Source organism: Rhinoraja longicauda, chromosome 12 (assembly GCF_053455715.1).
Source record: "Rhinoraja longicauda isolate Sanriku21f chromosome 12, sRhiLon1.1, whole genome shotgun sequence".
NCBI lineage: Eukaryota > Metazoa > Chordata > Chondrichthyes > Rajiformes > Arhynchobatidae > Rhinoraja > Rhinoraja longicauda.
Window position 1 is genome coordinate 6,309,763 of NC_135964.1, and position 20,758 is coordinate 6,330,520.

General features: G+C 46.9%; 1 protein-coding gene across 1 annotated transcript; it reads left to right on the top strand.

The window, feature by feature from the left end:
- The first annotated feature begins 2,366 nt into the window (after positions 1-2,366).
- On the top strand, positions 2,367-4,332 carry klhl34 (kelch-like family member 34). Its single transcript, XM_078408638.1, has one exon. It carries the CDS (start codon positions 2,367-2,369, stop codon positions 4,248-4,250), a length of 1,884 nt encoding a protein of 627 aa, XP_078264764.1. The 3' UTR covers positions 4,251-4,332.
- The last annotated feature ends 16,426 nt before the right edge of the window (positions 4,333-20,758 follow it).

Genomic DNA, 20,758 nt, shown 5'->3' on the forward strand with positions numbered 1-20,758 from the left:
GGCAGTAACTCTACCGCTGCGCCACCGAAGGTGATCAGAAGAGGGGAAAGGGGGGCGAAATTGTTGCTATCCTATATATTCAGGTCAGCGAGAGTCTGGCTGTAGCCTTTAACTCTGTGAGTTGTGTTTCGGTGCTGCAGGTGCAGGGCGAGGAGAAGGTAGCACCTGGTGTGTGATTGAGTTATGAGTTGCCCCAGCCAAGTCAGCAATATATTTAAATATTGGCAGGAATTCTTCTGTGCGCATGGTGCGAGTAATCTCGAAAGTGTGAGATTTAGGATCTCGAGAAAAACACAAAGTGCCGTAGTAACTCAGAGGGGCCATGGAGGGAACGGTTCGGGACTGATGCTATTTGATCTGCTGAGTTAATCCAGTACTTTGTATGTTATTCAAGATTCCAGCATCTGCAGTTCCTTGTGGCCCTAGAGACAATATCTCATTGGATGCATATCATGGTCATCAAAGGCGACGAAATGAATTGGTGGTATATTTGTACAATCAGCATGAAACATGCAACTCCTCGACCTGGTCTACAGGGAGAGCCTCGGAATGTGAAACACCGAAACGAGTCCCACACTCCAATGCACGTTCTGATGCGATGAGCTTTAAAGTTAAATCCACTTCTCTCTCTTGAGATGCTACTCGACCTGCTGAGAATTTCCAGCATCTTCTGGGTGTATTTGTAGAAGGATTCGTCATCAGCAGTCGAAGAGTACTAGCGCCTTTTCGTGCATAACCTTGTTTCTGGTCCTCGTCGAAGATCGCTGGTATTAATTGGGTGGGAGACAAGGATGGTGTGCATTAGCCGCCATTAGCAAGGGCTTTTGTCAACGAGTTTACAGATTGTGTCACATGCAAAGTAAAGGCAGGCCAACCGGCCCACAGATCTAAGCCGCATTGATAACCTGTAAAAGGCTCTCCTCGCCTTTCAACTGACTCCACTAGCCTGTCGCTCCCAGTGCCCGGTGACCACTTCATCAGGAAGTAGGACAGTGGGCGGGACACAGCTAAGCACAGCGAGCGCAGACTAACTTGACCCTGCCTTGTTTTGTTTGCTGTTTCTATTCTGGTCTTGGCGTCCATCATCGCTAATTTAACGAGAGGTCACCGGCCTCCCAGCTAGATTAGTAGCTCGTGTAGGTGAGTCCAGGAAAGTGGAGAGAGCATCCTGCGGACATTATCTAACACCAGGACACACAAACCCACAGCAGGAATTTGGTGTCGCCCGGCGCTGTTTGTCAGACACCGGGACTTTATTTACCAGACATGGAAGTTTAAACCATTAGCTCATGCGGCTAGTTCCACGATGGCCTCCGGGGCAGATCATCGCTGAACGACGAAGGACTTCAAGATTGCGAGCAGCCGCGGCATCCGATTCAATTGAACGGAGAGCAACTTTGAACTGGATGGGCGAGACGTTTTGCGCAACCGCCTTAAAGTTGTGGTCCTCGGAGACTGACTTCAAATCCCAGTGCGTGTTCTGCTTCAAATGCCAACACAAGCAGCTCGCCGCTGCCGCGATGGTCTCCCGGACGGGCCATTTATAACGAGGACAAATTAATTCAACATTCAAAAATAATCTCACAATCCGTTTGAAAGCGGGAGATTGGAAGCGCAACAGCGGTCTTGCGTGAATTGATGTGCATCCCAGCGACCGAATGAAAGTCCCAGTGGGACAGCGCTGCGGTGACAATGTCTCAGATCGTAACCAGCTGATCCGTGGATCATCTTCCGGACGGTTCATCGAGTTGTAATGAAGGGCAAGTTTGATCTTGCGGGTTAATCGGGCAATCTGCATCATTGCCAAAGGAGTGCAGACTCAGACATTATCTCTGGACCTCGGCGTCGCGCCAAAAACCTTATCCGACCTGAGGTTTCTTTGGTGCATTGGTGGGAGGGAGTGGGAAGGGAGGGGAGTGGGGGAAAAAGTTTCGGGAAGGGGAAAGGAGCAGAGAGGGAGGGGGTGGATATGGGAAGGAGAGGACAGGGGGAGGGAAGAGGGGGATAGAGGGAGGGGAGAGGAATACTGAGGCAGTTTCGGGGAAGGGAGATATAGAGAATAGTGGTAGAGGAAGGAGCATCGGGAAAGGGGAGAGGAATACTGAGGCAGTCTAGGGGAAGGGAGATATAGAGGACAGTGGTAGTGGAAGGAGCATTGGGAAAGGGGCGAGGAATGCTGAGGCAGTCTAGGGGAAGGGAGATATAGAGAATAGTGGTAGTGGAAGGAGCATTGGGAAAGGGGAGAGGAGTACTGAGGCAGAGGAGAGAAGTCTAGGGGAAGGGAGATATAGAGACAAGTGGTAGTGGAAGGAGCACTGGGAAAGAGTAGAGAAGAGGGCCGGGTGGTGAGTGAGTCTAGGAGGGGCATGAGCTATTTCCTGGCTCTGTCTAACACCCACGGCGAGGCGGTGGTGTCCCGCTACCGTGTGTTGAGGGAGGAGAGGTTGCTCTGCGACGTGGTGCTGGTGGCCGAGGGCACTGAGTTCCTCGCCCACCGCTCGCTGCTGGCCTGCGCCAGCGACTACTTCAGGTGCCTGTTCCAGGCCCACACCAGGGAGGCGGGCGCGGCGGCGGTGCAGCTGCAGCTGGTGTCTGCTGGCGGCCTGGGCCGGGTGTTGGACTTCATCTACACGTCGTGCCTGGTGCTGTGCCCGGACAGTGTGGAGCAGACTCTGCAGGCGGCCAGCTACCTGCAGGTGCCCGAGGCTCTGCGCCTGTGCTCCGTGTACCTGGAGGGCAGCCTGAGCACCGGCCGCTGCTGCCACTCGGCCAACCTGGCGGCCGCCTTCTGCCTGCCCGAGGCGCGGCGTGGAGCCGACCTGTACCTGGCCGACAACCTGTGGAGGCTGCTGGAGCTGGGGCCGGAGAGCAGCGGCCTGGCCGACCTCAACCCCGACTCGCTGCTGGCCCTGCTCGACTCGGAGCGGCTGCCAGGCGTGGCCGAGGCGTCGCTGCTGGGCCTGGCCCTGCACTGGCTGGGCCTGGGGCTGGAGTTGGGCCTGGAGCCGGAGCGCTGCCGCCTGGCCGACCCGCTGCTCAGCCACATCCGCTACGGCCTGGTGCCGTGCGCCGAGCTCCAGCGGCTGCTGCGGGACGACCAGGCGGGCCCTGCCCTCGCCTCCACCCCCACCGCCCGCCGCCTCATCACCCAGGCCGTGCGCTACCACCACGCCCAGGCCCGCCAGCCGGCCCGCCAGAGCCGCCAGACCACGCTGCGGAGCGGCCGGCGCCTCCTAGTGGCGGCCGGGGGGCTACTGCTGCCCGCCCACCCCGGCACCGGCACCGGCCCCGCCCCCTGCCCGCCATTCCGCGGCCCCGCGGCGCTCGACCCCCGCAGCGGCACCTGGAGGCGGCTGGCGGCCGGGCCCGCGGTGCAGGGCCACTGCGTGTGTGTGATGGGAGACTTCATGTTCGTGCTGGGCGGGGAGCTGCTGCTGGAGGAGGAGGAGGAGGAGACGGAGAGCCGGGACCAGGCCCACGCCGGGGAGCCGGGTAGGTGCAGCAGGCCGACCCCCAGCCGCAGGGTGTTCCGCTACGACCCCCGCTCCGACAGCTGGAGCCGGGCGGCCAACATGCTGAAGCGTCGCGCCCAGTTCGCCTGCTGTGTGGTGGGCGAGCGGCTGCTGGCGATGGGAGGCCGCTGCGGCCACGGACACCCCCCGCTGTCGGCCGCCGAGCAGCTGGACCTGGGAGCCGGTGCAGGGGGGGCCGGGCGGTGGGTGGAGGCTGCCGACCTCCCCCAGCGCCTGCACGGCCACGCCAGCGCCGTCCACGCCGACACCGTGTACGTGTCCGGCGGGCGGGCGGGAGGCCAGGCCGAGGCTGAGGCCTGCAAGGAGATGTACAGCCTGGCGCCGCAGGCCGGGGCTACCTGGCAGCGCTGCCCGCCCATGACCATCGCCCGCTCCGGCCATCAGATGGCCACGGTGGGCGAGCGCATCTACTCGTTCGTCGGCATGTACGAGCCCTTCTGCGACATCGAGTGCTACGAGCCGCGGCGGGCCCAGTGGCAGCGCCTGCGGCCTCTGCTCTTCGACCGCTCCTGCTACGGCCTGGCCGTGCTCGACGGCACCGTCTACCTGCTGGGCGGCAAGAAGTGGCAGCAAGGCCGGGAGGTGGCGGCACAGAGCGCTGTGGCCTACGAGCCGGCCTCCGACACCTGGCGGCAGGTGTGCCCGCTGCCCGTGGCCCTGTACGGCACTCAGTGCGGGGCGCTGCTGCTGCCAGAGCTGCCCGACGCCCAGTGCTAGGCCTTGCCGTGTGTCCTGGGCGCCTTGCCCTCTCTACACAACCTGATCTGCTCTACATCTTCTTTGGTCTTCATCTAACTTGACTTCTTTAACTTCAAGTAACCTTTGCTCTTCCTCCCCCCTTCCCCTTCCCTCCCTCCCTCCCCCCTCTCTCCCTCCCCCCCTCTCTCCCTCCCCCCCTCTCTCCCTCCCCCCCTCTCTCCCTCCCCCCCTCTCTCCCTCCCCCCCTCTCTCCCTCCCCCCCTCTCTCCCTCCCCCCCTCTCTCCCTCCCCCCCTCTCTCCCTCCCCCCTCTCTCCCTCCCCCCTCTCTCCCTCCCCCCTCTCTCCCTCCCCCCTCTCTCCCTCCCCCTCTCTCCCTCCCCCTCTCTCCCTCCCCCTCTCTCCCTCCCCCTCTCTCCCTCCCCCCTCTCTCCCTCCCCCCTCTCTCCCTCCCCCCTCTCTCCCTCCCCCCCTCTCTCCCTCCCCCCCTCTCTCCCTCCCCCCTCTCTCCCTCCCCCCTCTCTCCCTCCCCCCTCTCTCCCTCCCCCTCTCTCCCTCCCCCCTCTCTCCCTCCCCCCTCTCTCCCTCCCCCCTCTCTCCCTCCCCCCTCTCTCCCTCCCCCCTCTCTCCCTCCCCCCTCTCTCCCTCCCCCCTCTCTCCCTCCCCCCTCTCTCCCTCCCCCCTCTCTCCCTCCTCCCTCTCTCCCTCCCCCTCTCTCCCTCCCCCCTCTCTCCCTCCCCCCTCTCTCCCTCCCCCTCTCTCCCTCCCCCCTCTCTCCCTCCCCCCTCTCTCCCTCCCCCCTCTCTCCCTCCCCCCTCTCTCCCTCCCCCCCTCTCTCCCTCCCCCCCTCTCTCCCTCCCCCCCTCTCTCCCTCCCCCCCTCTCTCCCTCCCCCCCTCTCTCCCTCCCCCCCTCTCTCCCTCCCCCCCTCTCTCCCTCCCCCCCTCTCTCCCTCCCCCCTCTCTCCCTCCCCCCCTCTCTCCCTCCCCCCCCTCTCTCCCTCCCCCCCCTCTCTCCCTCCCCCCCTCTCTCCCTCCCCCCCTCTCTCCCTCCCCCCCTCTCTCCCCTCCCCCCCCTCTCTCCCTCCCCCCCTCTCTCCCTCCCCCCCCTCTCTCCCTCCCCCCCCTCTCTCCCTCCCCCCCCTCTCTCCCTCCCCCCCCTCTCTCCCTCCCCCCCCTCTCTCCCTCCCCCCCCTCTCTCCCTCCCCCCCCTCTCTCCCTCCCCCCCCCTCTCTCCCTCCCTCCCCTCTCTCTCTCCCTCTCTCTCTCTCCCTCCCTTCTCCCACCTCTCTATTCCTCCCCTTCCTAGCTCTCCCACCAGTCTGACTGTCGGTCTGATTAAAATTTCTATCTGCATGCTTTGTTGTCAACTTCTAGCTAAATTTTCCTTGACCAACATCCCCTTTAGATGTCTCGTTTTCACACCTTGCCCTTCCTTAACCCTGTGAGAGGGCTCTTCCCTAACTCTCAGTGTGAAGAAGGGTCTCGACCCGAAACTGTCGACAGATGCTGCCTGTCCCGCTGAGTTACTCCAGCATTTTGCGTCATCTTGGGTTGTGAATTAAAACAATCTTTTTCCATTACATAGGAGAGAGTGAATTGAGTAAACGGGTGGTTTTTCCTCACTCTTCAATAACTGGTGAAAATAGCACATTAGCAGAAAAGCTTAGTGTATTTTGTTGGTTGCAGTATTCCTGATGACAGGTGCCTTTTTTTGCTCTAAAGTTAGAAATTGAAGTTGAAACTGATGTGGGAATGTCTTTGACCCAGCCCCACCTTTATGAATTTTAAACCTCTGGATGGCTTAGCCTGGACCAGCTATTGAACTAGTGACCCAGTGGGACGAGTGGGAGGAAGCCCCGGAAGGAGCCTAGGGTTTACCATGATCGGGAACTGTTTCAGTGGACCGAGCGCATGGGCGGGCTGGACTTTGGATCGTCGAAATGACGGCAGAGCGCCTGCATGTGTAAATATGCCAAAGGGATGTGTCGCTGTGCAGTTTGCACATGTGACGAATAAAGCACCATTGAACCAGTTATACAAAGTGACTGGAGAAATTGGGATTGTTTTCTTGAAGAGTTGGTTAGAGGAACATTTAAGAGATGTATCCAAATGTATGAAGGAATTTGAGTAGGTTGGAAATAGTTGTTTCCACTGTCAGGGAATGTCTATGAGCAGAAAACTAATTTTAGATAATCAGCAACAGAATCAGAGGAAATGAGACTATTTAGAATGCTGTTAAAACCTGCAACACAGAGGGTTAAAGTGCAATGGAAGCAGATTCAATACCATCTTTCCAAAATGGAATTGTATGTTTAAAAAAAAAGAGTATTTCCAGGATTACAGGCAATGAACAGGAAGATGCACTTTGATTTGATTCTTGAAATAGGTGACATGGACTGGTCTGGCCTCTTGTGCTGTATTATGTGATGATCTCTGAGTGAAACCATCCACAATCTGCAGCTTTAGCAGCAATCGTTTTGGGGTACCTTATCTGAACGCTGCTGGAAGTTACAATGCTTTCTGCTGAATCTCAGTGATTGCGGGTGCTTTTTCTGTAATGCCCAGCTATCTTTTAAGGTCACAGTCTAAAAGTCGGGTAATAATCTGCACTTTTTAAAATACTAATATATTTTGAGTAAGTCCTTTGGATGTCTGGTACTTTAAAATAACTTTATTCCTGTGTTATATTATCACTTTTTCTCCTATTTGTAAATTATATTGTGACTTTATAGCATAAGAATATGGTAAATGTGCTAATGGATCTCTGGAAGGAGCTGTGCAATGTTAAACGTATGAACAACAAATATACGAATAAGCAAATAAAAAGACACTTATATTCAAGAAACTTTAAAGCTCAGTTCAGGAGTTGAAATTGTTGTATAATTGAGATATTGTTGGAATTATGTATTACATTTGCACAGTTCTTTTTGCTGTTCCTCAGTTTTGTGAATTGTTAGGCTGGAGGTGTCAATTGATTTGCATGGTAGTTTTCATTGGTATTTACGTTCATTTCAACAACTTTCCACAGAGAGCCAAATTTCACTTGAGTTATCTTCAAAGTAATCCACTGAAACTCACTGACAAACTGCATATTGTCATTATTGCCTGAATTATTATTAATGGACTGAAACTGAGTCTCTGTAGCAATTACAGCATTTAATGTCGATATTGTGGGATAGTACAGAATCTGCGGACTGTACGAAACATGAGTTGATACGCAGAGTTGCCATAGCTTTTCATGCTCTGTACTTCTTTAAATTATAAAGTGAGGTTGCCTCATTTTAGATTCTGAGGAAGACATATTAATGTTAATCTTTGAAAATGTTAAGAAATGAATGTACTGGAAATGAACTATTTTCATAATAAAATTATTTAATCTCTTGACTGGTATGAAAGAAGGATATCTCAAATCCTTAAAAAGCTAATGAATTACATCTGAGCTGTAGTTGCTGTAATCTAGGAACATGCAGCAACCAATACTCACCAAACTTTGACAAGCATCAATCTGACCAGTCTGTCTATTGGTTAAATTGAGGAAACAATGTTTTGAAAAGCACTCTGTCCAAACACTAATTCTTTCCATTCATTTGAGCAGGCACGTATAAGGTCTCATTCGATAAAGTGGCTTCATATTCATATTTGTTAATTGGCATATAAACCAGGGTGTAATGGAATTACTTGTTTTGTATAAGGCTCACAGAGAAAACAGTATGCATGGCAATGGTAGACACAAATAATAAATACAATGAAAAATATAAAACAACAGAATACTGCAAAGAATGTGGTGCAATCTGAAGCAGAGCACAAAATAAATATAAAGTGGAATAACCGAATGTGGGAGAGTTAAGAATAAGAATATGTGTCAGCACTTCCAGGAAGTGGGTGAGAATGAGGTTATTAGTTCATGAGTTTGATAGCAATGGGGAAGTAATTGTTCTTAAGTTTGGACGTCTAGGCTTTCAAACCTGCATCTTTTCCTGGAAGGTAGAAAAGGGAATGGCTAGGGTGGCAGGCAACCTTAGTGAAACTTCCAAACCTATCTGACTTTGCTACGATGGGCCGGATGGGAAGAAATGATGAGCCTGCGAATGGATTGAGCTGTGTTCACCACTCTCGAGGTTCAGATGAGATGTAATTCCTATTATAGCGCATCTGTAGATGTTCGAGACAATCCTTGCAGACATGGTGAATCTTCTCAAATGTCTAAGAATCTAAGAAAGTAAATACTCGAATGTACTTTCTTGATAACCGCATCAGTGTTAAGGGACCAGGTTAGGTTAGTGATAGGGATGTGTAGGAAAGTGAAGCTGCTGACCATTTCTATGGTGGTTCACCACGTCCCCTGCTTCCAGATCTAGCTTAGTTTAAGCTGAAGAAGGCTCTTGCCCCAAAACATCACACATTCACTAAGGAAGACACAAATAATCTCCCAGATGTACTGGAGGACAGAGGATCTAGGGGGGTAGAGGAACTGAATAAAATTTTCATTAGGCAAGAAATAGTATTGGGTAGACTGATGGGACTGAAGGATGATGACTCCCCTGGGCCTGATGGTCTGCATCCCAGGGTCCTCAGGGAGGTGGCTCTAGAAATAGTGGACGCATTGGTGATCATTTTCCAAAGTTCAATAGATTCGGGATCAGTTCCTGTGGATTGCAGGATAGCTAATGTTATCCCACTTTTCAAGAAAGGAGCGAGAGAGAAAACGGGGAATTACAGACCAGTTAGCCTGACTTCGGTGGTGGGAAAGATGCTGGAGTCAATTATTAAAGAGGTAATAACAGTGCATTTGGATAGCAGTAAAAGGATAAGTCCAAGTCAGCATGGCTTTATGAAAGGGAAATCATACTTGACTAATCTTCTGGAATTTTTTGAGGACGTGACAAGTAAAATGGATGAAGGGGAGCCAGTGGATGTAATGTATCTAGACTTTCAGAAAGCCTTTGATAAGGTCCCGCACGGGAGATTGGTGACTAAAATTAGAGCACATGGTATTGGGGGTAGGGTGTTGACATGGATAGAAAATTGAGGAAGGACATCCTTGTAATTGGCAGACAGGAAGCAAAGAGTAGGAGTAAACAGGTCCTTTTCAGAATGGCAGGCAGTGGCGAGTGGAGTACCGCAAGGCTCGGTGTTGGGACCGCAACTATTTACCATATATATTAATTATTTGGAAGAGGGAATTAGAAGCAACACTAGCAAGTTTGCGGATGACACAAAGCTGGGTGACAGTGTGAACTGTGAAGAGGATGTTAGGAGGTTGCAGGGTGACCTGGGCAGGTTGAGTGAGTGGGCAGATGCAGTATAATATAGATAAATGTGAGATTATCCACTTTGGCGGCAGAAACAAGGAGGCAGATTATTATCTCAATGGAGTTAGGTTAGGTAAGGGGGAAGTCCAGTGAGACCTGGGTGTCCTCGTACAACAGTCACTGAAAGTTGGCGTGCAGGTACAGCAGGCAGTGAAGAAAGCAAATGGAATGTTGGCCTTCATAACAAGACGATTTCAGTATAGGAGTAAAGAGGTTCTTCTGCAGTTGTATAGGGCCCTGGTAAGACCACATCTGGAGTATTCTGTACAGTTTTGGTCTCCAAATTTGAGGAAGGACATCCTTGTAATTGAGGCAGTGCAGCGTAGGTTCACGAGATTGATCCCTGGGATGGCGGGACTGACATATGAGGAAAGATTGAAAAGGCTAGGCTTGTATTCACTGGAGTTTAGAAGGATGAGAGGGGATCTTATAGAAACATATAAAATTATAAAAGGACTGGACAAGCTAGATGCAGGAAAAATGTTCCCAATGTTGGGCGAGTCCAGAACCAGGGGCAACAGTCTTAGAATAAAGGGGAGGCCATTTAAAACTGAGGAGAGAAAAAAACGTTTTCACCCAGAGAGTTGTGAATTTGTGGAATTCTCTGCCACAGAGGGCAGTGGAAGCCAAATCACTGGATGAATTTAAGAGTTAGATAGAGCTCTAGGGGCTAGTGGAATCAAGGAATATGGGGAGAAGGCAGCACGGGTTATTGATTGGGGACGATCAGCCATGATCACAATGAATGGCGGTGCTGGCTCGAAGGGCCGAATGGCTTCCTGCACCTATTTTCTATGTTTCTATTCCTTCTCACTAGAGATGCTGCCTGTCCCGCTGAGGTACTCCAGCATTTTGTGTCTTATCTTCAGTTTAAACCGGCTTCTGCAGTTCCTTCCTACACATTTTGTCCAGCTTAGTTTATTGCTATATGCATGAGTGTGCAATAGAATTCTTTGTTCACATGAAGTTCACAGAGTAAAGAGTATACAATGCAATAACAATAATAATAAATCCACATTGCATTTTCCACATCTAATAGAAAGTTACCACAGTGCAGACACAAGTCTTGAAAAAGAGGTACTAAAACTGATGCATTCCTCATGTTGGAAGAGGCAATTTATCTAATAACCATTTAGGTGGTTAACCTAGCCATCTGGAAAATAACGAAAGACATGGAACTGCAGACACTGGTTTACCAAAAAAAACCGAAGTGATGGAGTAACTCAGTGGGTCCAGCAACATCTCTGGAGGACATGGATAGGAGACGTTTCCGGTCGGGACCCTTCAGAATGTAGCAAGGGGGAGAAAGCTGGAAAAAGGGTGGGGATGGGACAAATTCTTGCATTTGGTAAGTCAGTACAGGTGAGGAAGGTTTGATTGGCAGATGGGTCAATAAAGGCTAGGGTTGAAGAGACAATAGAACGTCAGATAAGGTGAGGAGAGAAGTGAAATGTAAAGCTGTACCTACCTATGACTTGCCAGGCTTTATTCCACACCCATCTCCTTTCTAGTATGCTCTCCCCTACTACAATCAGTCTGAAAAAAGGTCCCGACCCAAGATGTCACCCATCCATGCCCATCAGAGATGCTGCCTACCTTTCGAGATACTCCAGCACTTGTTATGTTTATTTTTCACCCTCTTCCCTTCCCACCATCCAGGAACCTAAACCAGGTGAAGCAACGATTCACTTGCACTTCTTCTAATCTAGCGGATTGCATTTAGTGTTCTCCTCTTCATCAAACACAGATTGGGTGATCATTTTGCAGAGCACCTGCATTCAGTCGGCAGAGGCAATCGTAAGCTTTCTGTTGTCTGCCTCTTTAATTCCCGTCCCACGTCCACTCTGGCCTCACATTGAGGCCAAATTCAAGCTTGAAGACTTGCACCTCACATTTCACCTGGGCAAATTACAGCCTTCTGGGCTCAATATTGCATCCCCCACTTTTTTATTTTGAGATCCAACTAAGGTGAAATCTTTGGAACAATTGTTAGATCACTATCAAAATACTCAAAAGCAACTTTCATTTCATTATATCAGGGATTGCTCCACACTCAAACAACTGCTGGAAATACTCAGCAGGGCAGGGAGCATCTCTGGAGAGAGATGTTGACCAAAACTGCTTTTGGGAATTTCCATGATTTTGTCTCAAGTTTCCTTTATTCTCGACTTCTGTCCTGCCAGTCGATCGCATGTTTTTGCATATGTGAATTAGATGAAGAATAATAAAAATATATAATAAAAATTTCAAGAACTTTATTTGACCATAGATGACCATATTCATAATTATTTTTGCTTTTAAGCGATAAGAACAATAAAATATACACAACAAATAACATACATTGTTGTTGAAAGATTCATGTTTTGTATCACAAGACTACTTTGATTCCATGCTTCACTTGCCACTTAGAAATAATGCAGTCTTTTGAGAAACTTTTTCCAAAATTTAAAACACTGAATGCAATTCTTTACTAAGTAAAGTGCAAACCATAAAACTGTTGCACAGCAACAGACTTTATTCTTCAAAACAAGTTTATAACTACAGCATCTTTAAAGCCTGTAAACTACACTCAAAGTAGAAATATTTTTTTTTCTTATATCAATACACTTATTTTTTGGTCCATTACAAAAAAAATCTGTCACAATGTTCAGAACAGAGGCATGATGCTTAGTATAAATGCCACAACTTGATGTCCTTACTCAAGTTTTTTTGTTTTTTTTGCGATAATAACAAGTATATAAAAACCACAATTCATTTGTCAGTACCCATGCAGTACATATATTTTAAGTTTATACAAATATCTCTTGGATGCCATTCTTGATTTGGAACTTTTCCCAAACCAAGGGATATTGTTTTCTGCCTGTCTTTCATAGATTGAAATCCCATCAACTGTTCTGAAAGAAGGCCACTTTCCTGTTCACTTGCCGTGGACAGAGTTAGGAAATGCTCTGAGTTAATAATCTTAGAATATATTTCTAGTTCAGAAAACAAATGTTTGAATTATCCTACATTATAATTTTTTCCCCTCCCATTTACTGTTGCAGATAGCCACTAAGACAAGCAGGTATATAATTTAAAGAGTTTTTTTTTGTTGTTATTTCAAGCATTAGGTTTTGGCATACAGACACAAGTAACTAACCAATACAATGTGCAAAAAGATCTGTTAGCATCTGTGGCCATTTTACTTTTTTTTAGCGGCAGTGCAGGGATGAAACCACACGATGCTGAAGAATAAATGGCAGCCTTGCAGCACCAATAGCAGCAACAGCAAGGCTTGTGATAATCAATACAATTAGCTGTTTTTACTCGTCATGTGAAAGAACCCGCAGAGGCATCCTAGCTTCACTGCCTTAGAACCATATTTAAGTTTTCTTTTAGAGAGCCAGCCCATATTTTTGGAACTATATTGTAGATCACTATCAAAATACTCAAACTAACCATTGTTATCCTAAATCAGGATTTTATATGTTCGTTAATTTTTCAGTACATCTTTCTACTTTATTTTTAAACACACTTTGATACAGCAAAAACATTTGGATTATATGTGGCTCTTCTATGCAGGCGTAAGTCAATGCTAACGCCACTGAGAGGAAAAATATATCACCAGTGTTAAATGGTTGAGTATCAGCTGCTAGTTCTGACTACCTACATGTTGAGTCCTGCCGAAACGAATATGCTGGTGGCATACAACTAATAGCTGACTTGGTTTAGCACTGGTGACCTAAGACAAACTACTTCTCCAATATGTGTTTTACGTCATTCACTTTAAGTTAAAAATAAAATGTTTATCAGTTATACTTTTTGTGAAATTGGATTAATATAGCTATGCAGAAAGTGCAATTTATTTTGTCCTTTGGTAGATTATTTATAGTTTTCATTATCATGTGCAAACAAGTTCATTTTTTTGTGGCAGTTGTAATTTGTCAACGATTTTTTTGCCATTTGTGGGTTTTCCAGGTCATTTAAAGAAAATTGAAACAGAATCTTCAGGGTAAAATGAGTTTCACACAGGCACAAACGTGGTGAATTGACAATGAAGCTATAAGATTATTGGATTGTTATTGGATGCCCTTAGGAAAGTAATTTAACCTGTTCCACACATTTTGTGATTGCTGATTTATACCAATAATACAAACTTTTAATTTCACTCAGGAGTGGCCTAGCAAGTCACTCAATTGTACGAAACCTCAAGCAGAATGGAAAGTCTAACATTCATTACCTAAACTTTCTCGGGGCGAAAAATTGTGGTCGTCTTACCGGTCGGTGATGCCTGCATCATGTAACCAAATAAAAAACAAAATCAAACAAATCAAGACAATCCATTGTGGATGCAGATCACGAAAACTGAGACCCCAAGGTCAGACAAACATTGAACAAGTGCCACACATTGATCAAGGCTTTGTTGCAATGAAAAAAAGTACACTTAACATAACCGTTTAAAATAAGTATTTTATGGAGACTAAACTGTTCTGACCGAGTGTGGGTACGATTAACTTCAAATATCGCAGAAAAGATTGTGCTCATAAAATGTGAACAGGGAGTGAATAGGTGATGAAAAAAAAGATATGATTAAAACACATAGAAACACATGACCAACAAAACATTAAAAAAAAAAGAGAAATGTGAAAATAAAGCAGATTAATGAAAGGTAAGACCCAAGAAATGCCAGGACACAGATTAAGGAGTCAGAGCTGTCCACTTTGTTAAATATTTACATTGTTCTATTGCCATTTGGGCAGAATGCCAATAGAATATGTTCAACATGTATTATGGAAACAATCCAATTTTTGTTCCAAGTACTACAATCAGTCAACCATTAAATCGATGATCTGCCCAGCCAATTTACTGCCAAGGAGGTAATGTGAATTATATTCCAAACTGACTTTCATTTGATACTTTTCTTCAAAAGAAGTGACATTACAATAATATTAATAATTTTATGTGGTTTTACAAGCATTGTTTCCTGCCTCTCCATGACCTCACTTTACATTTGATATTCCAAACAAATCCAACTTGACAAACAACAAGGTCTTAAAAAATTCATTGCCATCCAAGTAGACTCTTGCGCACAATTTGGCAGCAAACTGTTGCAACAGTTGACATCAAACAGGGATTCTGATATAATGGGTGCTAATCTTATACCTGTATTTCTTGGTCTGTCTGTACATGCTCTCTGTGGGGAATGCATCATGGTGGGGAAGGGGAGGATGAGAGGGTTCTAGGGTACTATACTAATATCGTATCATTTTAATCTACTAAATGATCTTTTTCTCCAGTCAAAGCCATGGTAGGAAAAGCAAGCTGCAGTTACAATATAGGTTGAACACAATCATTTCACTAGGCGAGCTGTAGATTTAGTATTTGGAATATTCAATAAACCGAATGAGCTCAATGTGAAGCTGTTCATCTAGTTCTGGCCTTTCATAATTTGGTTTGACTTTAATGCAGCGTGCACTGGTCGATCGAAGCATTATCCCACATGCTGCTAGGAAATGATCTCAATACAGTTTAATGGCATCATTTAAACAGCTGTCCCTAATGGTCATTAGAAATTACTATGGCCATTCTGGTCATTACACCTGGATCATATTTTACTCAGGGTGGCGGGAAGTTTCTTCCTGCACGATATATATGACCTCACATGGTCCACTAACAACACTGCGCTAGTCAAGAAAGCACAGCAACGGCTGTTTTTCCTGAGAACGCTGAAAAAGGCAGGTCTGCCCCAACAGTTGCTGATGACCTTCTACCGCTGCACCACAGAGAGCATACTGACATACGGCATCTCTGTGTGGTATCTCAGCTGCACGGCAGCAGATAGGAGAGCTCTTCAGCAGGTCGTCTGCAGAGCGCAGAGGATCATCGGGATACAGCTACCAGCACTGGAGGACATCTACAACGCACGCTGCCTCAGGAAAGCCACCAGCATCTACAAGGACGCCACACACCCATGCCACCGTCTGAACTGGCAGGCGGTACAAGGCCTTCTACGCCCGCACCTCCAGACTAAGAACAGCTTTATTCCTAGAGCTATAGCTGCTCTGAATCGGACCTGCTGAGTGCCCCCATGATCTGTCTCTGCCCCCATGGTCATCTGGCACAATTGACCCTGCATGAAACTTTTTGCACTTTACCTTGTTTCTTTTTTTTCCCCTTCTTTTGTTGTTTTTGTTTTCGCCGTGTTTTATATATTTTATAGCATCGATATGGAAGTGGCATTCTTAATCTCGTTGTACTTGTACAATGACAATAAAGAAATTGTATTGTATTGTATATAACAAGGATCCTTTGACTTTGTCAAACTGCTCTCGAAAGTGTTTTGTGTATATTCTGAATTCAGCTAGAAATTACTTTTAGCCGTCACTGAATTCACTATTTTTGGCACACTGTGAAAAAAGTCTCCTCCTGCACAGAGTTCCTAAAATTTCAAATTCTCAGTCAGTGCAGGTATTCCCAGTGTTCCAAAAGAGGAACCGGAGGCTGGATTGGTCTGGAGGGATGGACCGGATATTGTTTCGATCAGGGCGTTTCCACTGAGCTTCCCATCCTTGCTACAAAGGCTTGTGTCACAGATACTGTAAGGGTTAAAACTGTGGAAACCATTTTGTGCTAACTATGGCAGACATTTTAAGCTAAAGTCGGCCTTCACGGTACCAGACACCTGCAGGTAAGAAGTTGCTTCCCAAGGTTTAGAAGTTGTTTCTCATGGTTTGTTGAGGACTGGACATTCCAATGTTCTGAACTAGATCCTATGGTGCCTCCTTATCGCACAACGGTGCCTCTCTAATCATCTTAGCTATGCAACTCCCCTTTACTCCTGTTTGACTCCCTAACACAATTAAAGGAACTATACTATGGGAACTCTACTATGTTATTGTTAAGACTAGCTTATGTCATGTAACTGTGGAAAACTACTGAATGTGCTTTGTGCTGCTTTGAGCTGTATAAATATTGCCTGTAATCTGGGTATTCTTTGAGAGGACAGAAGCAGGTGCTTGAGTGAACAACAGTACACTCAGGTCTCTGTGTCTTCTCCCACCTTGGTGTTAAAGTAAAAGGTTTTAACTGAGTCTTGTGTTCTTTGAATTATTTCAGAGGTAAGTCGAGGCGACTATCACAATACAATATTAGCTACACAGGATCTCATCTGTCATTAGGATATTGAGGAACTTGCCTTTGACTAAACAAAATATTGGGTGGTCAGGGATGGAGACCTGGGCCAGATACACCTTGTAACTTGTGCTAAAATGTGTAGATAGGTGAACTTTTATATGTGTGTGGTTCCATTACAAAGGACCATTCAGGTAACTAAACATTCCAGAGAACACTTTGGAAAAGCTATGGATATTATGCAGAACGGAAGAAAAGTGAAAAGAAGTGTCTGTTGACATGAAGAGGGAAATTCTGCAGATACGTTTGAATGCAGTGGGGTGGGGAAGGGTATGTAATGAAGGAGCGAGTTTCAGAAAGAAAATTTCAAAGTGTAGAGACATGATGGCTGAAAGTTCAGTCACGACAGCTCAAGTAGTGCTGAGGAGGGAGAACATAGATTAAGTAGGTGCAGGCACATCACGGTTGGGACAATTTTCAAGGTAGGTGGAGTAAGATCCAAAGCAGGGGTGTCATCCAGCGGGCTGCATCCGGCCCAGGAAGAGATACAATCCAGCCCGTGGGATGATTTGGGGGGAAAAAAGTATATTCGCGACTATTTATATTATGTATCTGTACGGCAGCTGCTCTCTCTCTCTCTCGCCGCTTTCTCTCCCTCACCGCTCTCTCTCGCCACTCTCTTTCCCTCACTGCGCGATCCCCCTCGCCGCTCTCCTTCCCTTGCCCTCTCTCTCCCTCACCGCTCTCTCCCGGGACAGGCCATGCGGTGACGCGGGCGGGAAGGGGCCGGCGCTGGGGAAGGTGGGGAGTCCCAGCGTTGTTGTGGACTCCGGGACAGAGCCCGCCACTATGTACCTGAGACCCAGGTGAGTGCGTGGATAGAGGCTGGTGGGAAGTCGCCGCCACTGTGAATGGGGCCGCAGCCAGCGATCCAAAATCTCAGCTGCTCTCCAGGGTGGGGGCTCTGGGTTTTGGTTAGGGTTAGGTTTGATGTGCAGACGTGCTGATAGTTATGCAGGAATAGGGAAGAGAAGGGAGAAGGTGGTGGTACAGGAAGGGGACGGGGGGGGGGGGGGAAAGACAAGGGAAGGGAGTTTTTAGGGGTGAGGAAACGAGGGTGTCGAGGGAGGGGAGTGGGGGAGTAGGTGGTAAAGAAAGGAAGTAGGGAGGAAGAGGCTGAGAAAGGGAGTAGATAAGAGAAGGAATGGTGTTTAGGGATGAGGGAAGGGAGGGGATTTAGGGACGAGGTAAGGAAAGAGATGAAGGGAGGGGAGTGGGGGAGTAGTTGGAAGGAAGTGAGGATGAGAGAAGGGATAGGCTGAGGAAAGGGTGAGGGAGAAGGTGAAGGTAGAGAAGGACATGAGAGGTGGGGGAGAGGAAGGAAGAAAGACACAAGGAGAAGGATTGGGAGCAGGGCCTTCAGGTGAGATGATGGACAGACCATCTTTCACCATGCCAGGTAGCTGCTGTTTGGCTGTTCACCACCCAGCCAGCCCACTGTGGGCAAAACATAAACACTGTAGGAAGACCATAAGACAGGGGAACAGAATTAGGCCATTTAGCCCATCGAGTCTACTTTGCCATTCAACCATGGTTGATGTATTTTCTCTCAACCACATTCTATTGTCTTCTTTCTCCCTGTAACCTAATCACGACCTATCAATCTCTGCCTCAAAAATACCCAATGACTTGACCTCCACCGCTGTCTGCAGCAATGAATTCCACAGATTCACCACCCATTCCTTCTCAACTCCATTTTGAAGGTATGACCTTTTATTCTGATGCTGTGACCCCTGGACTCTCCTATTATTGGAAACATTATTTCCACATCCACTCTATCTCGGGCCTGGATACCAATCATAAAAGTGATGCTCGCTAGGCAATCTTCTTCATAAGAAACGAAATTCGTAAAGTGAAACACTTTGTAGTTATAGCAGAGACTGAGACACATGAGAGCAGGTTGAAATAGCGAAGGCAAGCGGGTGCACAATTGATCCGGCCCGCATGAAGTCGCATTTTGCCCATTCCGGCCCCTGACCTAAAATGAGTTTGACACCCCTGATCGAAAGTGACATGGTCAAAAATTTGAAAGTGACACATTTGGAAAAACATGCAGCTGATGACTGGGTGATGAGCCAATTTGGCAGGTGCAGCTACTGAGTTAGCAAGGTCTAATAACATCATGCGTGGCACATAAACACCGCTGGAGCGACACAGTATCAAGTATTATCACACTGAACTATTTCATGTCATGTTCTTTCTTAGCTGCAATTAATAATAACTTGAAAAATTCAAGAGCTTAAGGCCATGAGAGCCTTGATTTGGTACCTCATATATATCTTATGAAAGTCACATTCAGCAGTTCTGCTATTCCTATCTCAATGAAGACTAAAACAAAATAATCAATGGACAGTTTGCAGAATCTTGCACCTCATGCAATTAATTGCAGAGTTGACTCAGTGCAGTATGGCTTCATGCAGAATTTGTTCCTTATGCAAAGCGTGAGCATCCTAAACTTTATCATTTTAATCTATTTATACTAAATTATGTTTTTTTCTCCAGTGTCATAGCCAGGGAAAGGAAAAGCAAGCTACAGTTACACTATAGGTTGAACACAATCATTTCACTGTAGGCGAGTTGTATTTGTAATATTCAATAAACCTAATGAGCTAAATGTGAAGCTGTTCATCTTTCTGACCTTTCAGAATTTGATTTGACTTTAATGTAGCGTGCACTGGTCAATCTAAGCATTATCCCACATGCTGCTAAGAAATGATCTCAATACAGGTTAATGGCATCATTTAAACAGCTGTCCCAAATGACCATCAGAAATTACTATGGCCATTCTGGTCATTACATCTGGATCATATTTTACTCAGGGTGGCAGGAAGTTTCTTCCAGCACTATATACAACAAGGATCCTTTGACTTTGTCAAGCTGCTCTAGAAAGTGTTTTGTGTATATTCTGAATTAGGCAAGAAATTATTTTAAGCCACTGAATTCATTATTTTTAGCCTGTGAAAAAGTGTCGATGCAATGAACATAACAAATGCATAATCTCGCAGTCTAGAAAGGCAGAAGGGGAATTTTAATCACCCAGTTTTGAAAAGGGATGCACAATATCCATGGTATTGCAACCCAATGACCTTGATAACTTGCGGACTAACACAAGTGAGCTTTATGGGCTTTAGATGCCAGTAAAATAATGTCATCCTTATTTAAATGCAAATACATTGCAATGATATCATTGCTGAAAAAGGCAAGACAGGATTTAGCTAAATGTGTTCATAATTTTAAGAACCCCATAATTTTTACTGTTGTTAGAATGTACTGCATGAAGGTACAAGTTTGTTTTCAGAGTTAGATTGTCGCCCAAGTTTTCTGTCATTATTCACCACAAGCCCCCCCCCCGCCTCACTTTGGCTGATGTACTCACTTGAATCAACCCATGTTTAATCTAATTCCAAGCGGTTACCATGCTCTGTTTATGTAGCACATCTCCATAACGCTGCAAGCAAAATGAGAGTTCAGTGAAGTGGGGTGGGATGACATGACATGGAGATCACCAGTCTTGCAGCACTCCCCAGTCTCAATGAGGCTGAGCTGGTGTCTGTGTAAAGGTTTGTACACTTTCCTTTGCATGCTGGCTTGTGGGCTACTTGGCCACTGTAAATTCTCCCCGAGTATCGATGGTTAGTCAAAGAATCAAGGGGGGGGGGGGGGGGGGCTGTGAAATTATTGAGCATATTTGAGAGAATAAACTACAGGGAAGATTGGGGAATAGGACTGATGAGTAGCTTGGCAAACAGGTATACACTTGATGGACTAAACAACGGCTTTCTATGTTGTAAGGAAAAATGAGAATTGGATGAGCCCATGAACAATAATTACATTGTGCAACAATTAAAAGCCCTGATTATTCAAGCGCAAGGAAATAACAGATTTTGTTAAAATAATAGTTTTGAAGGTCAAATGAATGGTGGATTGGGTCAGTTGTACCAAAGGGTAAAATGGATGGGATGCAAATAGAGTAGAAATCGGCAATTAAGAAAGTCAGGATTACTTAGATTTTTTTGCAGTGTTGCCTGAATTTAACAAAATCGCT

Bases quoted from the DNA above. Each gene is read 5' to 3' on its own strand.
- klhl34 (XM_078408638.1), top strand. From the start codon at position 2,367: ATGAGCTATTTCCTGGCTCTGTCTAACACCCACGGCGAGGCGGTGGTG.